General features: G+C 47.3%; 5 protein-coding genes across 6 annotated transcripts; 3 read left to right on the top strand and 2 right to left on the bottom strand.

The window, feature by feature from the left end:
- Nucleotides 1-552: 552 nt before the first annotated feature.
- GL218_04102 (putative ribokinase) lies at nucleotides 553-1,542 on the top strand (the record flags this gene model as incomplete). Its single annotated transcript, XM_033580685.1, has 1 exon — nucleotides 553-1,542. One exon carries the CDS (start codon nucleotides 553-555, stop codon nucleotides 1,540-1,542), a length of 990 nt encoding a protein of 329 aa, XP_033436816.1.
- Nucleotides 1,543-4,229: 2,687 nt separating this feature from the next.
- On the bottom strand, nucleotides 4,230-5,427 carry GL218_04101 (the record flags this gene model as incomplete). Of its 2 annotated transcripts, XM_033580684.1 has the most annotated exons (4): nucleotides 4,230-4,310; nucleotides 4,389-5,125; nucleotides 5,191-5,285; nucleotides 5,366-5,427. In XM_033580684.1, the coding sequence occupies 4 exons, from the start codon at nucleotides 5,425-5,427 to the stop codon at nucleotides 4,230-4,232; spliced, it is 975 nt and encodes a 324-aa protein (XP_033436813.1). The 2 variants fall into 2 exon arrangements, with proteins under 2 accessions (XP_033436813.1, XP_033436812.1); XM_033580683.1 differs by lacking the exon at nucleotides 4,230-4,310 and having other exon boundaries at nucleotides 4,356-5,053.
- Nucleotides 5,428-6,374: 947 nt separating this feature from the next.
- GL218_04100 (3-hydroxybenzoate 6-hydroxylase 1) lies at nucleotides 6,375-7,859 on the top strand (the record flags this gene model as incomplete). The annotated part of the gene is made up of 2 exons (XM_033580682.1): nucleotides 6,375-6,417; nucleotides 6,493-7,859. The coding sequence occupies 2 exons, from the start codon at nucleotides 6,375-6,377 to the stop codon at nucleotides 7,857-7,859; spliced, it is 1,410 nt and encodes a 469-aa protein (XP_033436814.1).
- Nucleotides 7,860-8,295: 436 nt separating this feature from the next.
- GL218_04099 (uncharacterized protein) lies at nucleotides 8,296-8,625 on the bottom strand (the record flags this gene model as incomplete). The annotated part of the gene is made up of 1 exon (XM_033580681.1): nucleotides 8,296-8,625. The coding sequence occupies one exon, from the start codon at nucleotides 8,623-8,625 to the stop codon at nucleotides 8,296-8,298; it is 330 nt and encodes a 109-aa protein (XP_033437069.1).
- Nucleotides 8,626-10,117: 1,492 nt separating this feature from the next.
- On the top strand, nucleotides 10,118-10,864 carry GL218_04098 (2,5-diamino-6-ribosylamino-4(3H)-pyrimidinone 5'-phosphate reductase; the record flags this gene model as incomplete). The annotated part of the gene is made up of 1 exon (XM_033580680.1): nucleotides 10,118-10,864. The coding sequence occupies one exon, from the start codon at nucleotides 10,118-10,120 to the stop codon at nucleotides 10,862-10,864; it is 747 nt and encodes a 248-aa protein (XP_033437070.1).
- Between the last annotated feature and the right edge of the window lie 1,443 nt (nucleotides 10,865-12,307).

Raw genomic sequence — 12,307 nt, 5'->3', positions numbered from 1 at the left:
GACTAGCGTTGATGGTGTTGATGGTGGGGTTAATGATGTTCGACTTTGACCGCATGTGGGAGAGCAAGGGTATACGATTGGTTAATACAGACCATGAGTACTTTGTATATAAGTACCTAGATACCGATATGCTACGTTCCTTATGTAGTTACCTATAGTTTACTTATAGTTTCTCATTAAATTTCAATATCCGAGATTAGAATCAATGTTATCTTTTTTTCAATCAAGTTCCTTAATTGTGTATTAATAATTTCTCTATATTGAGGTTTGTAGATTTAAAAGACTTAACTATACTATGTACATAGTTAAGAATAAATGTAAACTCCCCTGACTAGTCGCTGCGGGGCTTAACTGGCTCCGCTATTCTGACGTTAACCCGTCAAGCCGCTGGTACGATTTATGAAATACAATGTACATGATTTGAATAGTTACATTATCGAAGAACAGTTGCAATATCTCAAGTAGGGTATATTAAATATAGGTACTTGTATACACAGAAATAAGCCTATTTGACTATACATATATCCAAACGAATATATACCTACCCGCAAAATGGCAACCAGTACAAGCAACAAGGGACAACTCCCATTCATCACGGTTTTGGGGTCTCTCAACATGGACCTAGTCTCCTACGTCCCACACCACCCCCTTCCCGGCGAGACTTTAACATCAAACCGCTTCGCCGTGTCCCCCGGCGGCAAAGGTGCCAACCAAGCCGTCGCCTGCGCTAAGCTCTCCCGGTCCTCATCCCACTCTACCGCCGACGACCCAACGGCCACCGCCCGCGTCCGCATGCTCGGTGCCGTGGGCCAGGATACATACGGCACTCAGCTTCTCTCCAACCTCTCGCGGCACGGCGTCGACGTCTCCGGCGTCACCGCCTCCCCGGCTCTCAAGTCGGGCTTAGCCATCATCATTGTCGACGAACCGACGGGACAGAACCGCATTGTCTTGAGTCCCGAGGCAAACCACAGTTTACTCTCGTCGCAATTCTCCCAACCGAACTCTCTTGGGGATCCACTCCCGGACTTGCTGATTATGCAGCTTGAGATCCCACTCCCGACGGTTGTCGCCGCACTGCGCGCCGCTAAAAATGCCCACGTGCCAGTCCTACTAAACCCGGCTCCGGCGCGGGAGTTGCCATCCGAGGCGTACGCGGGGCTTGCGCATCTCGTTGTCAACGAGACTGAAGCCTCAATTTTAGGCGGCGTACCTGAATCCGACCTCGACACCGAGGCGGGGCTCGAGGCCGTAGCGCAGACGTTCCTATCGCGCGGCGTACTGAATCTCGTCGTCACGCTCGGTGGGCGAGGTGTGTTTTACATGAGTAGCGATGGCCAGAAGGGCCTCATACCCGCTGAGAAGGCCAAAGTCGTAGATACTACTGCGGCTGGGGATACGTTTGTGGGTCAGTATGCGCTCGAGGTGGTGTCCGGGAGCTTCAATATAGCCGACGCAGTGAAGAAGTCGAATCGCGCGGCTGCGAAGACGGTGGAAAGGCTAGGAGCGCAGGACTCGATACCCTGGCGTGACGAGTTATGAGAAGACTAGACTATGTATAATATGATAACTTGTGAGGGATAAAATGAAGTAGAATGTAGCCACTTCGAATTCTGTAAAGCAAGAAGCCCTGTACAGCTAGACTATCCAAAAAGTTTCACCGATACTCTCATTAACGGAATTATTCTATAGTTACGTCTAACACCATCCACTTTCTAATTAAGTATTCACCACCAACCTCCTAAGCTCCAGCGTCCCTCTCGTTTACGCTTGTCACACTGCACTTCTTGTCTATCAGGTGGGCTCAGGGAACCAAGAGTACTGTCATCCCTACTTCCCGGATCTGTATCGATCACTGACGGCACCAAGCTCTTTAGACTATCGGCACCTATAGACCTCCTATTGCGCACTGCGGTCTCCCGTATCATCTCCCGCTGCCGCTGAACCTCGGACCTTGACTCGGGCCGCGTCGACCTCGGACGTATGATTGCGTTGGAGTTGGGCGCCTCCACAAAGGTCGTAGCGGCGGGGAGTCGGTTGGCTTTGCTCACGTGAAAGGCTGGGCGGTTGCCGGAGGACGTTCGGCGCAGTTCTGTCCATATTTTCCGGGCTGGGTCAGAGATTCTATTCGGGGACAACCGCTTGAGACTAGCTTGCCGGTGGGGGACGGGAGGAGCTGTTCCTGTCCGGTTTGGTACTTGGAGGATACCTCCAGTTCCGCCGAGTTGTTCCATTCCCATCCATCTAGCTACCCTACGGGAGCTCGGTCGATTTGATATGATTCTTTGCATGATTTCATTGGCACGGACTGGCCCCCAGTGAGAAGCAATGATAGGAAATAGATGATTAGTTGTAGAAATTAGTCGAGGAGACCACGTAGACGTTGAAGTATGCTGCTTTATAGTCCCTGTCACTACCGTTTCTAGTCGAGTTTGATACATCGAGACATTGCCTGCAGCATCGTCTTCAGTAATATTGTCCCCGAATGCAGGAAATCCTGAATGACAGTAATGAATCCTAACTTGCAGGTATTCAGTCTGGGCACTCCCTAATTGGGTTTCAAGGTCGGCAATAAGACTATCAGGATCATCCCTGGATGCTCTCGATTTTCTGGATTTTGATGTCCCTAGCCGGATACAAGCTAAGAGGAGGAGGCTGGAACCAGGACTTAATGTCCTGTCGGCTCAAATGAGCGCGGATACCCCAGGGCGTGCCAGAAGAACATACCTTATCGTAGTATCACCTATAAGATCGACAATACTGCCTTCCGCAACTGGTAAAATGTCTATCCTCATGTTATATAGATAGCCATATCTTGATAAACCGATATCGTAATGGTGAACAGGTGTGAAAGGAATCTGGTCGGCGTCATAAGTTGAGTTGTCGGCCCGGGGATGAAACAATCGACCCGATATCTCAATAGCTGCCCAAATATTAGATTGTCCATCGTCTAGTGATTTCGACTCAGGCATAATGGAGACATGCGGGACGAGTATGTAGGGATCAGGGACAGTGTCATCCAATCCTTGGGCACTTGTGAAAGAGCGGCTATCGAATCTGTTTGTCTCGAATTCATTAGGATGTGTAGGAGGTATTGAATAGTCAGAATTCGACGAATTATCCCATGAACTAGCCATTTCGCATCTATTAGAAGACTTAAGTATTGACTCATCTGGAGAGTTATTAAAAGCCTGCGAATTGCGCTGATAGCAAGCGGCTCTTGAAGATAGGGTCTTGCGAGTGGATAATGAACGTAGCCTCGAGAGAAACGTAGGAGATGTCGGTCGTCCAGCCTGTAAGCTTGATGACCGGCGAGATACTGGGACTTTTTTAGGTTTAGGAGTGACGAGATCCCAAACATTATCCGAAGCTGTGATTTAGTCGTCAACGGAGTAGACTATTGAATAAAGACCGAAATGTATTACCAGTATTCGGGACGACGCCTCCGGATTGCTCCTGAAAGCTTCGGTCAAGGACTAATTCCTTAACACGAGTAGAAGGTTTCCTTATAATGGATCTACTTTGATATTTCCGATTTTTTACAATGGTCAATGGCTGATTAGGACCATCACCAACACTTTCGTTGCTGATCTTCCTGGGGGTGTAACGGAGGACCTGCATCGACTTTCCCCTCTTTATTATATGTAGCGGCGATGGAATATCCATGCCTGACGACGGGCTATCTTGCATAGTGAACAGGCAACGGCTGGACAATAGACCTAAGCGATTCGTTTCTAACTTGGCCAATGAAACTGCTCTTAATAGTTGTAAAACTTCCTCCTGTATTGTCTATAAGGCTAGTAGGGTGCGTTGGCGCCAGTTGTTCGCTTCGTGACTTTGCTCGGCGGTTGCAGAGATGTGATATGAGATTAAACCCCTTTAAAATTGTTAAAGTGACAATCACAATCAGAACGGCCGGGATTAGAGCAATGGCACAGATTATACCGGGATGAAGTTGTTCGGACATAGCCAATGCTCTAGTTGTTCTCAATCGCAAAATGGATATTGAATTCGAAATTAGGTTGTAAAAGCAACTGAATAGTAGGATTACGAAAAGAATACCAGATACCTCATATGTTGGAGGATTGGTGCTGGAAGGTGAAAAATAAAAATCGGAATGTATATCGTGCCGGGTATCAAGAACTAGAAACTAGAAAAACTGTCCTCGCGAGAGCACGAGAGCACAATGGAAATGCGCCTTCCACCAAATATATATAGGCAAGTTCGAATCAGGAGTCGTGATTCAAGGTTCGTAGAAGATCATCTTTTATAGCATCCACGTCACCGTCCTCCACATTCAGAAAGCGAATCTAAGTAGCTAGGCATTAGTAGCTGCGCATGCTTACCCTAGGTTCTCAAAGTACAAAGTGAATAGGGGTCAAACTTACAACATCATCAGCAGCACCCACTCCACCAAATAAGACAGGTTCAGACAGACTTGCAGTCACAGCTTTCTTGACCCTTTCCTCCCATACACCTTCCCAATTCCATTCCCCTGGTCTCCTTGGAGAATCGGGAGTCTCTTTAGATATAGGAGTGGCAACTGTCCGGCTAGTACCGTCAGATGTATCGGGGAATTCCTTCCCATTATCAATGCGATATGTCCGCCAAGCATGCCAGGCACCGGGATTTCCGGCAGCCTCAAGAGGGATAGAGTCCAACACGTCTTCGTCGCTAAAGGTGCTACGTATATATCGAAGGACATCATAAGCAGAAGTTTCCTTTCTATTCGTCTCGGCAAACCCAGGTGATGTACCAACAGCAGATCCCTTAGAACCGGGAGTACCTGCACTACTCATCGACGGAGGGGGTGGTCGATGAGGCGTATGCTGTTCATCCTGCTGCCCGCTAGATTGTCGACCACTACCAGTATTTTGACCCCGACTTGAGCGCCTAAACCAGCCGGGAAATCCATGCCTTAAGCTGAATCCTCCGGGCGGTAACCGCTCCGCATCGGTCGCGCTTACGGTACCATTGTCCTGAACATCGGTCGAATACATGTAGGTGCTCAGAGGTGTAATCAAGGGGTGAAACATATCGGTCGAGAAGGTAACTAGTGGCGGTAGTTTAGGATATAAGTCGGGAAAAGATATCTGAAATCGTAGCACGGCGGGAGAATAAGGACCTTTTACCCATCGATTAGAAACCCCTGAGCGCTGCAACGATTATGCGAGTATCCGAAATGCTCACCATCCCGAACGAAAAGTACTCCGGACCAAAGATTAGGGTCGCCAGGAGTAAGGCTTACAAAAACGCCTTCGGGATAAGTCTGTTTAAGACCAGCGCTATAGTTGATAGTCAGCTTTACGTTCAGTAGATAGTAGAGGTGTTATAGTAGAGGTGTATATAAGAACGCGTCGCGTACAACTCGACCAAGAGATGCTGTTTTCTCAGCGCCGGTAGCGCATTAAATTTAGAAGAAGTCATTTTATCACCTCGCATAGTAGAGGCGAATACATTCAATGTTGAAGATGAAAGCGGCAACTAAGATGTTGAGACATCTTGGGTCTCTAGTCCTTTATGCGTCGCCAAATGGCTGGGCTCAGCTAAGCATAGGTACCTAGGTAGGGATATCGTTAGTACATGGCATTATAAGCTCTTATCGATAACTATATAACTGAAAGTACTTTCTAATCTAAGATAACTACCAGGTAATCAGGTATATGTACCTCAGGTACGGATGCTCGGTGTCTGAGCTGCTTCATCCGTCTGCTTTCTGCTTGGTTCAATTCATACCCCACTTGCCGAAATTAGACATGTAAATGATGTTTGCCATAATTATCACGTGAAAATAAGATTAAAGATTGGAACGGCGTCCTTCTTAGATCCAAGTTCCGAGTGTCTGGGTCCTCTAATATCTACTATAGATATCAAATGCTCGTATATGTATACCTTACGTGTAAGATCAAAGACAATGTCTCAACTAAGTATGACATGCAGAGGGGGAAAAAAAGGATCGACGACTACTATGAGCTACCTGATAGGATATATATGATCAACAAAAGGCGAAATGATTCTCCTACCCACCAGCCTAATGCCGACATACACTATCGCCATATAGCACAACCCCTCATTAGCCGGCAATCAGTAAACCCCCCCACCCCTGTTTAAGGGTTATGGATTCCACTTCTAGACTTGCCTGATTCCTTCACAACCCTCGGGATAACTATCCAAAGAAAGGCGGCAGAATGTCCGGCTCGCTATTGATGGTGGCCCTACCTAGGAGCCGCTCTTCATTAGGGAGAGGTTACGCCTATGGTGTCCTCACCTGCTGTCGTATTTCAAATACCTATTCTCTGCTTCAGTAAACGACAGACTTCGATACACCATAACTACCATTTCACATATATTTGTTCTTAGTCTAGATTGTCAACATGTCCGATTATAGGGATTTACGGATATCCATCATCGGCGCGGGTGAGTTATCTAATCTAGAAATACGATTAAAAGGAAAAAGTAAGAAGTATAGCAACTAATGTCACTTCATCTTAGGTATGGGGGGTCTCGCCTGCGCCCTTGCCTTCGCCAAGAAGGGGTTCAAGCATGTCGACGTATATGAGACGGCTTCAAACCTGGGATTCGTCGGAGCCGGGATCCAGTTGGCCCCGAACATGGCCCGGGTGTTAGACCGTTGGGGCTGTTGGGACGAGATCTTCGCTGAGGCTACTAATATTAAAGCCTCAAGCATCCGCGAGGGCTCTTCGAACCGTGAACTTGTACACGTCGAAATGCCCGACATTGCCGAGAAGTACGGTTACCCTCACTGCACGGGACATCGCGCATCGTTAGCTGGTGGCTTATATGAGGGATGCAAAAAGGAGCCAAGCATAAAGTTCCATTTTTCAACATCGCTTGCCGACATAACATCTTTCGGTCCGGGCAAGACGGTGTTCAAGGCACAGCCACGTAACAGCGACCCGTACGAGGTGGAGACCGATATCCTACTTGGCGCCGACGGTATCAAATCCGCCGTACGGTCCGCTCTACTCCGCACTCTAAATCTTAGTGGCGACGTCGAAGACACAGGACAGGCCGCATACCGGATCATGCTCACGCGGTCCCAGATGGAACATGACCCAGAGCTCCTTGAACTCCTAGACGCCGACGTCGCGCTGCGATGGATAGGTGAGAAGCGGCATATCGTGGCATACCCTATTAGCAACAAGACCATCTACAACTTATCAACGTGCCAACCGGATGTCAACTTTGCCGAAGCCCCAAGTATCACATACACGACACGCGGTAGCAAGTCCGCCATGTTAGACGTATACGCGGATTTCCACCCCGTCGTGCAAAAGATGCTAAACATGGTGCCCGAAGGTGAGGTGTGCGAGTGGAGGTTGCGTTCGCACAGCGCCCTTGATACCTGGATCCTCGGTGCTGTTGCTCTGGTCGGTGACGCCTGCCATCCCACGTTACCTCACCTTAGCCAGGGCGCTGCCATGGCCATCGAGGACGGCGCCGTGCTGGCAGAAGTAGTGAGCCGCACACCAGGAGGCGGTTCAGACAGGGAAGCTCTTTCTAAGGCTCTCAAAGTCTATGAGCTACTAAGGAAGGACCGAACGACGATACTAGTCGACCTGGCCGCGTCATCCGCACGATCGCTACACCTGGGTGAGGGCAAAGCGAAGGAGGAGAGGGATAGACAGTTCGCGATGGGCATGAAGAAAGGAACACCTATTCCGGATAAGTGGGCCAGTCCCGAGGTTCAGCATATGATCTACTCATACGACTGCGTAAAAGACGCCGACGAGAGGTTCGACGAATTGTACGCTACACTTACAGGGGAGGCTAATGGCCATATGAATGGCCAGCCGAATAATTACACGAACGGGCATGCAAACGGCGTAACTGCATAGAAGCTAGAGTCTAGTTTTACTGCATTGTATAAAGACAGACATGATAGTGAATGTAGCAGTAGCGAATATATGGAATTGACTTGACACGAATTGTCGTGAACTGCTCAGAAACAGCATAACGCCGTATAATTACAAAAGAACCAATTCCGTAGGACCAAAAACGCCATGCTCCCTTCTGATGCGTATCGTATCATCCCTCCCCCCCCCCCCCCCCCCCCCCCCCCCCCCGGTCCGTTGTTCGGTTAAGTGGATACGGCGAGGTGATATGCTCGAACCGTTAGATAGTTGTATTACCTCCTCTTCAGTTTTTCTTAGGCACTCGTTCCTCCCCATCGGCTACCTAGTCATCCAGCCTCTTTCCCCTTAATATATCGACTTATGTAAGACAAAAAACTTCAAAATCGGAAATGCCTCCACTTCACTTGACTCCCCTTCCTTAAAACAGACAATCCAGACAGCAACAACAGGCAAGCGCACCAAGTAGCATGCCTAGGCAGCCGTCGCGTGAGCCGCTCTGCTGGTTCTGGTTTTGGTATTGGCCCTGAGGCGCGTAGCCTGGCTGTTGGTAGTATCCCTGCTGCTGCTGCTGCGGGGGGTACGGGCCGGCTGGATAGCCACCCTGGGGCGGCGGCTGGCCGTAGTTCATGCCCGGCTGTTGCTGGTAGTACGGCTGCTGGGGAGCACCGTAGGGTCCTTGCTGGTATGAAGCTTGAGGTGCTTGCGGAGGGGGTCCGTAGGCCGGGGGCTGATCGGCTTTGTCGGCCATGGTGGTAATGGAATGTGGTAGTGTTGAGAGTATATAGTGAGGTGGGACTCTAAGGTGTAGCTCGTAGGTCTCGGATCGGATCGTACAGATCTATAGATCTATTTACGCTTCGATCCGATGGACAGGGTTTAGCTGAGTGCGAATTGTAAGATGGTCGATCGTTCTGATGAGTCGGCTTGATAGGGCGAACACCAAGGACAGAAGCTGTGTATGAAGGTGAAAGGTTTTGGGGGTCGAGAGTTCTTTTTGCGTGGTACAAATAATGGACCGCGCTCGGAAAGTCGGCTATTATATTTGTTGGCGCCGAGCCTTGGACGATCAAAGGGTTGGCTTGGAGATGTGGCGGAGCGTCAGGGGACGCGTGGATGGAGGGAAGTAAATGGTATCACGACTTAGCCACTTGGCGGAAGAAAGGCGTAATCTTGGCAGATAATTATTTAGAAGAGGCTCGGATTAAAAAGAAATAAAAAGAAATTATTACTACAGCGAGACGAAGTAGAAGAGGTGGACAGACTCGGCTACCTCGGTCGTAAGATGTTTTAAGAATTGCAGCTCAAACAAACTGCGTCACAGCACTTAGGACTTAGGTACGTGCAGTGTGCAGTGTGCAGTTAGCGTCTCATTCAATATGTACCTAGGTACCTAGAGGTAGCCCGTAAACTCAACGCCTAGCCGACACAAGATTTGCCGCATCATTCAATAAGATGAAAATGGAAAGTCAAATACAACAAATCGGAATACATAGCGAAGTCGATAAGAGTTTGAATAGACTTATCTTATCAATATTACTAAAATTATAGAGTGCGTAAATCTCAATCATCGAAAGTTATATGACCCTTTAACTAACTAGTGAATATAAAAACTCAAAGGCTCAATTCATGACTTACGGAACCAACAACTTTCTCAAAGGTCTTGTCCTAAAGAGATCATAGTGAGTGATAGATGCATAAGCAAGTCTAAGTACCTAGGTAATTACAATCAATAAACATTTAAGAAGAATAATATCCCCTTTATGCATAAGAGAAAATATATTTATTTACTAAAAGGTAACAGCTCGCTTCTACGGATCAAAAGGATTCGTACTATCCGATTAATTATTATAACCTAAATGCGACCAAGTTATCCAAATTATCAGCCAACTTCATATCATTATTCTTCCTTAAACAAGCCATAACTTACCTATTACTTATGTTGGGTAGTTTACAATAATCATACCTACATTAAGACATTTCATTAATACAACTATTTTCCGACTAGCCGGGTTGATCACGAAAGCCTTCCAATGGCTGAACTGTCTTTAGTATTGCCGTCAATCGCGGCGATGCGACTAGAGCCTCATCTACCACCCTTGCTCCCAACATCCTCTCGAGAGGATGTATCTTCGTCGTCCAAGCTACCTTTCGTCACACTAACATTTGCTACTTCGCTTGATTCAGCGTTATCCCTTGGGCCAGGTATTAGGACGGCTCTTTCAGGTCCAAAATCAAAAGCTATGACCCATCATCTTCGCAGTCGTCACGATGCTATCTGTGTTGGAGTCGGAACAGCTATAGCCGATGACCCGGGACTAAACTGTCGTCTCGCGGCTGATTCTCCGCCATTGGAGACTTCGCCGACCGGTGATACAGCCGGCGTCGGCGCTCTCTTAGGACTTGCTTCCATCTCAACCAAGCAATCTGTGATCGATGAAACTAACAGCGCTATGACTGCGCGTCAGCCTCGGCCCATAGTTATCGACCCAAGATTACGCTGGGATTTCAAGTCCGAGAGCAAAGTAATGAAGCTAGCTCGGGCAGGCAAAGGCTTGGCTCCATACATCATAACAGCTATACCTAACCCCCCAGAAGATAAGAAGAAATTATTGCAGGACCATGGCGGGAAGTTCATCATCCTAACCCAACCTCGAAATACAGTATCTGACGTGGGACCGGACAATCGTCGTTTCGATTGGCGTGCCATCTTAGCAGCTGTACGAAAAGAGGGGCTACAAAGCATCATGATCGAAGGTGGCGGCGAGGTGATCAACTCACTCCTTTCTCAGGAAAATTCACAGCTAATTGACTCGGTTATAATAACTATCGCGCCTACTTGGCTCGGTCAGGGGAGTGTTTTTGTTTCTCCACCTCGAAGCGTCAATCCTAACGGCGGCCCGAGCCCTGTAGCTCGGCTTTCAAACATAACATACATGCCCCTTGGAGAAGATCTAGTCCTATGTGGAAACTTTGCATCCCAAGATTAATACCTCTGGCTATGCTAATGGTCTTCTATAAGGTTCTGAGTGTACCGTGCTTGATGATCACGTGGCTCCAAATATTATCTCGACACGATGAGATTTCTCATCCCGTGAAGCTGGCTTGAATCTTCTCCGGCGTGGGGTCTTTGATATCTTGGGTCCCGGTCTTCTTATATCTACTCAATTAAACAACAAACGGGCAGGTATCAAGGAACCCCAGATGCGGTCGATATTATCATCGAAACTACACGTCTACGTGCAGGACGAAACTAGCCAAACCTTTCTAGGCCTTAGCTATAGAATACAGAGAATAGACACTAGGGATGTGACCCATATGTTCTTTTTGGAGATGCTACCTATCTACCTGATAGTTATCTATCTAGGCTCGGATTCAATCGTTCGTATCAGACCCTATCTGCCAAGTAGCTATAAGAGGCATAGCGATAGCACTTTTAACAATATTTTTGCCTAGAATTCTAGATAGTATCTTTGAACGAATTTCTCTAGTGGTAATATTTTCAAGAAGTTATATTTTACAAGCTAGTATAAGCTAGATAGATTTAGGGGATGTTCTGGTTCTTTATAGCGTCTCTACAAGCTAAGACACGATATATATCACAATAACAGTCCTTTTCTTTCACGTACGACCATAGGATCTAGAAAACTCGGGATCCCGTCCGCTCTCCCCAAGATAAACTGGTTACCGCTGGATTAGTAATTGGGTCGGTGACGACCAGTGAATCCCCGGTGTTGTACGTTTTCTTTTTCTTTTAAGGGTCCTTTTTTAGCCTAGATCGTTAGGCTATGTAGCTTAAGTCGATTAGATACATGTTAGGTCCAGAGGAAAGAGTCGCCATGGAAAGAACTTAATTATTCGAAATTATCAGGAGGTGGGCCGAGAAGGCGTGTGACAACTTCGTCGTCCCGCAAAGAATTTAACCTAGGGTTCAGAGGCCACTAGCTACACATACGAAGGATATCATTTACTGTCGATTTACCTTCTGGAGTTCCAATAGGAATATATTTCATGCCTTTCCACAATGTTAAGTACCTGTTTAGCCTAGAGTCAAGATGGATGCTTTTACGTCAGGGCTGCCCGGGATCGTACTTACGAGGCTCACTTATCTGAACTCTAGACAAGACATCTAGAATGAAGGAAACTATCAGTACATATAACGTAGGCTCTCGTAGTTAACCTAGATTTCCTCACGGAACAGCAAAGTTGTTTCCTTGATTCTTGCTCTACCTCATGATATCGACCGGGGGGTTACCCTGGGATATATTAAATATATACCTGTTATATATGTGTTGTTTCAGGGCCCTAGTTAGACCCACTGTCCTTTATATAACTAGAAGCAAACTTGTTTTTCTATCGCTTGATTGCCTTGTAATAATTATCAAGAAAGACGCCGTACTTATTTAGCAACTAGTTACAACTAATAAGAAGTT

The sequence above is a fragment of the Daldinia childiae genome (genome assembly GCF_008694065.1).
Source record: "Daldinia childiae strain JS-1345 chromosome Unknown Scaffold3, whole genome shotgun sequence".
Lineage (NCBI taxonomy): Eukaryota > Fungi > Ascomycota > Sordariomycetes > Xylariales > Hypoxylaceae > Daldinia > Daldinia childiae.
The sequence above is the reverse complement of the archived record's forward strand: the minus strand, read 5'-3'. Positions and strand labels throughout refer to the sequence as shown.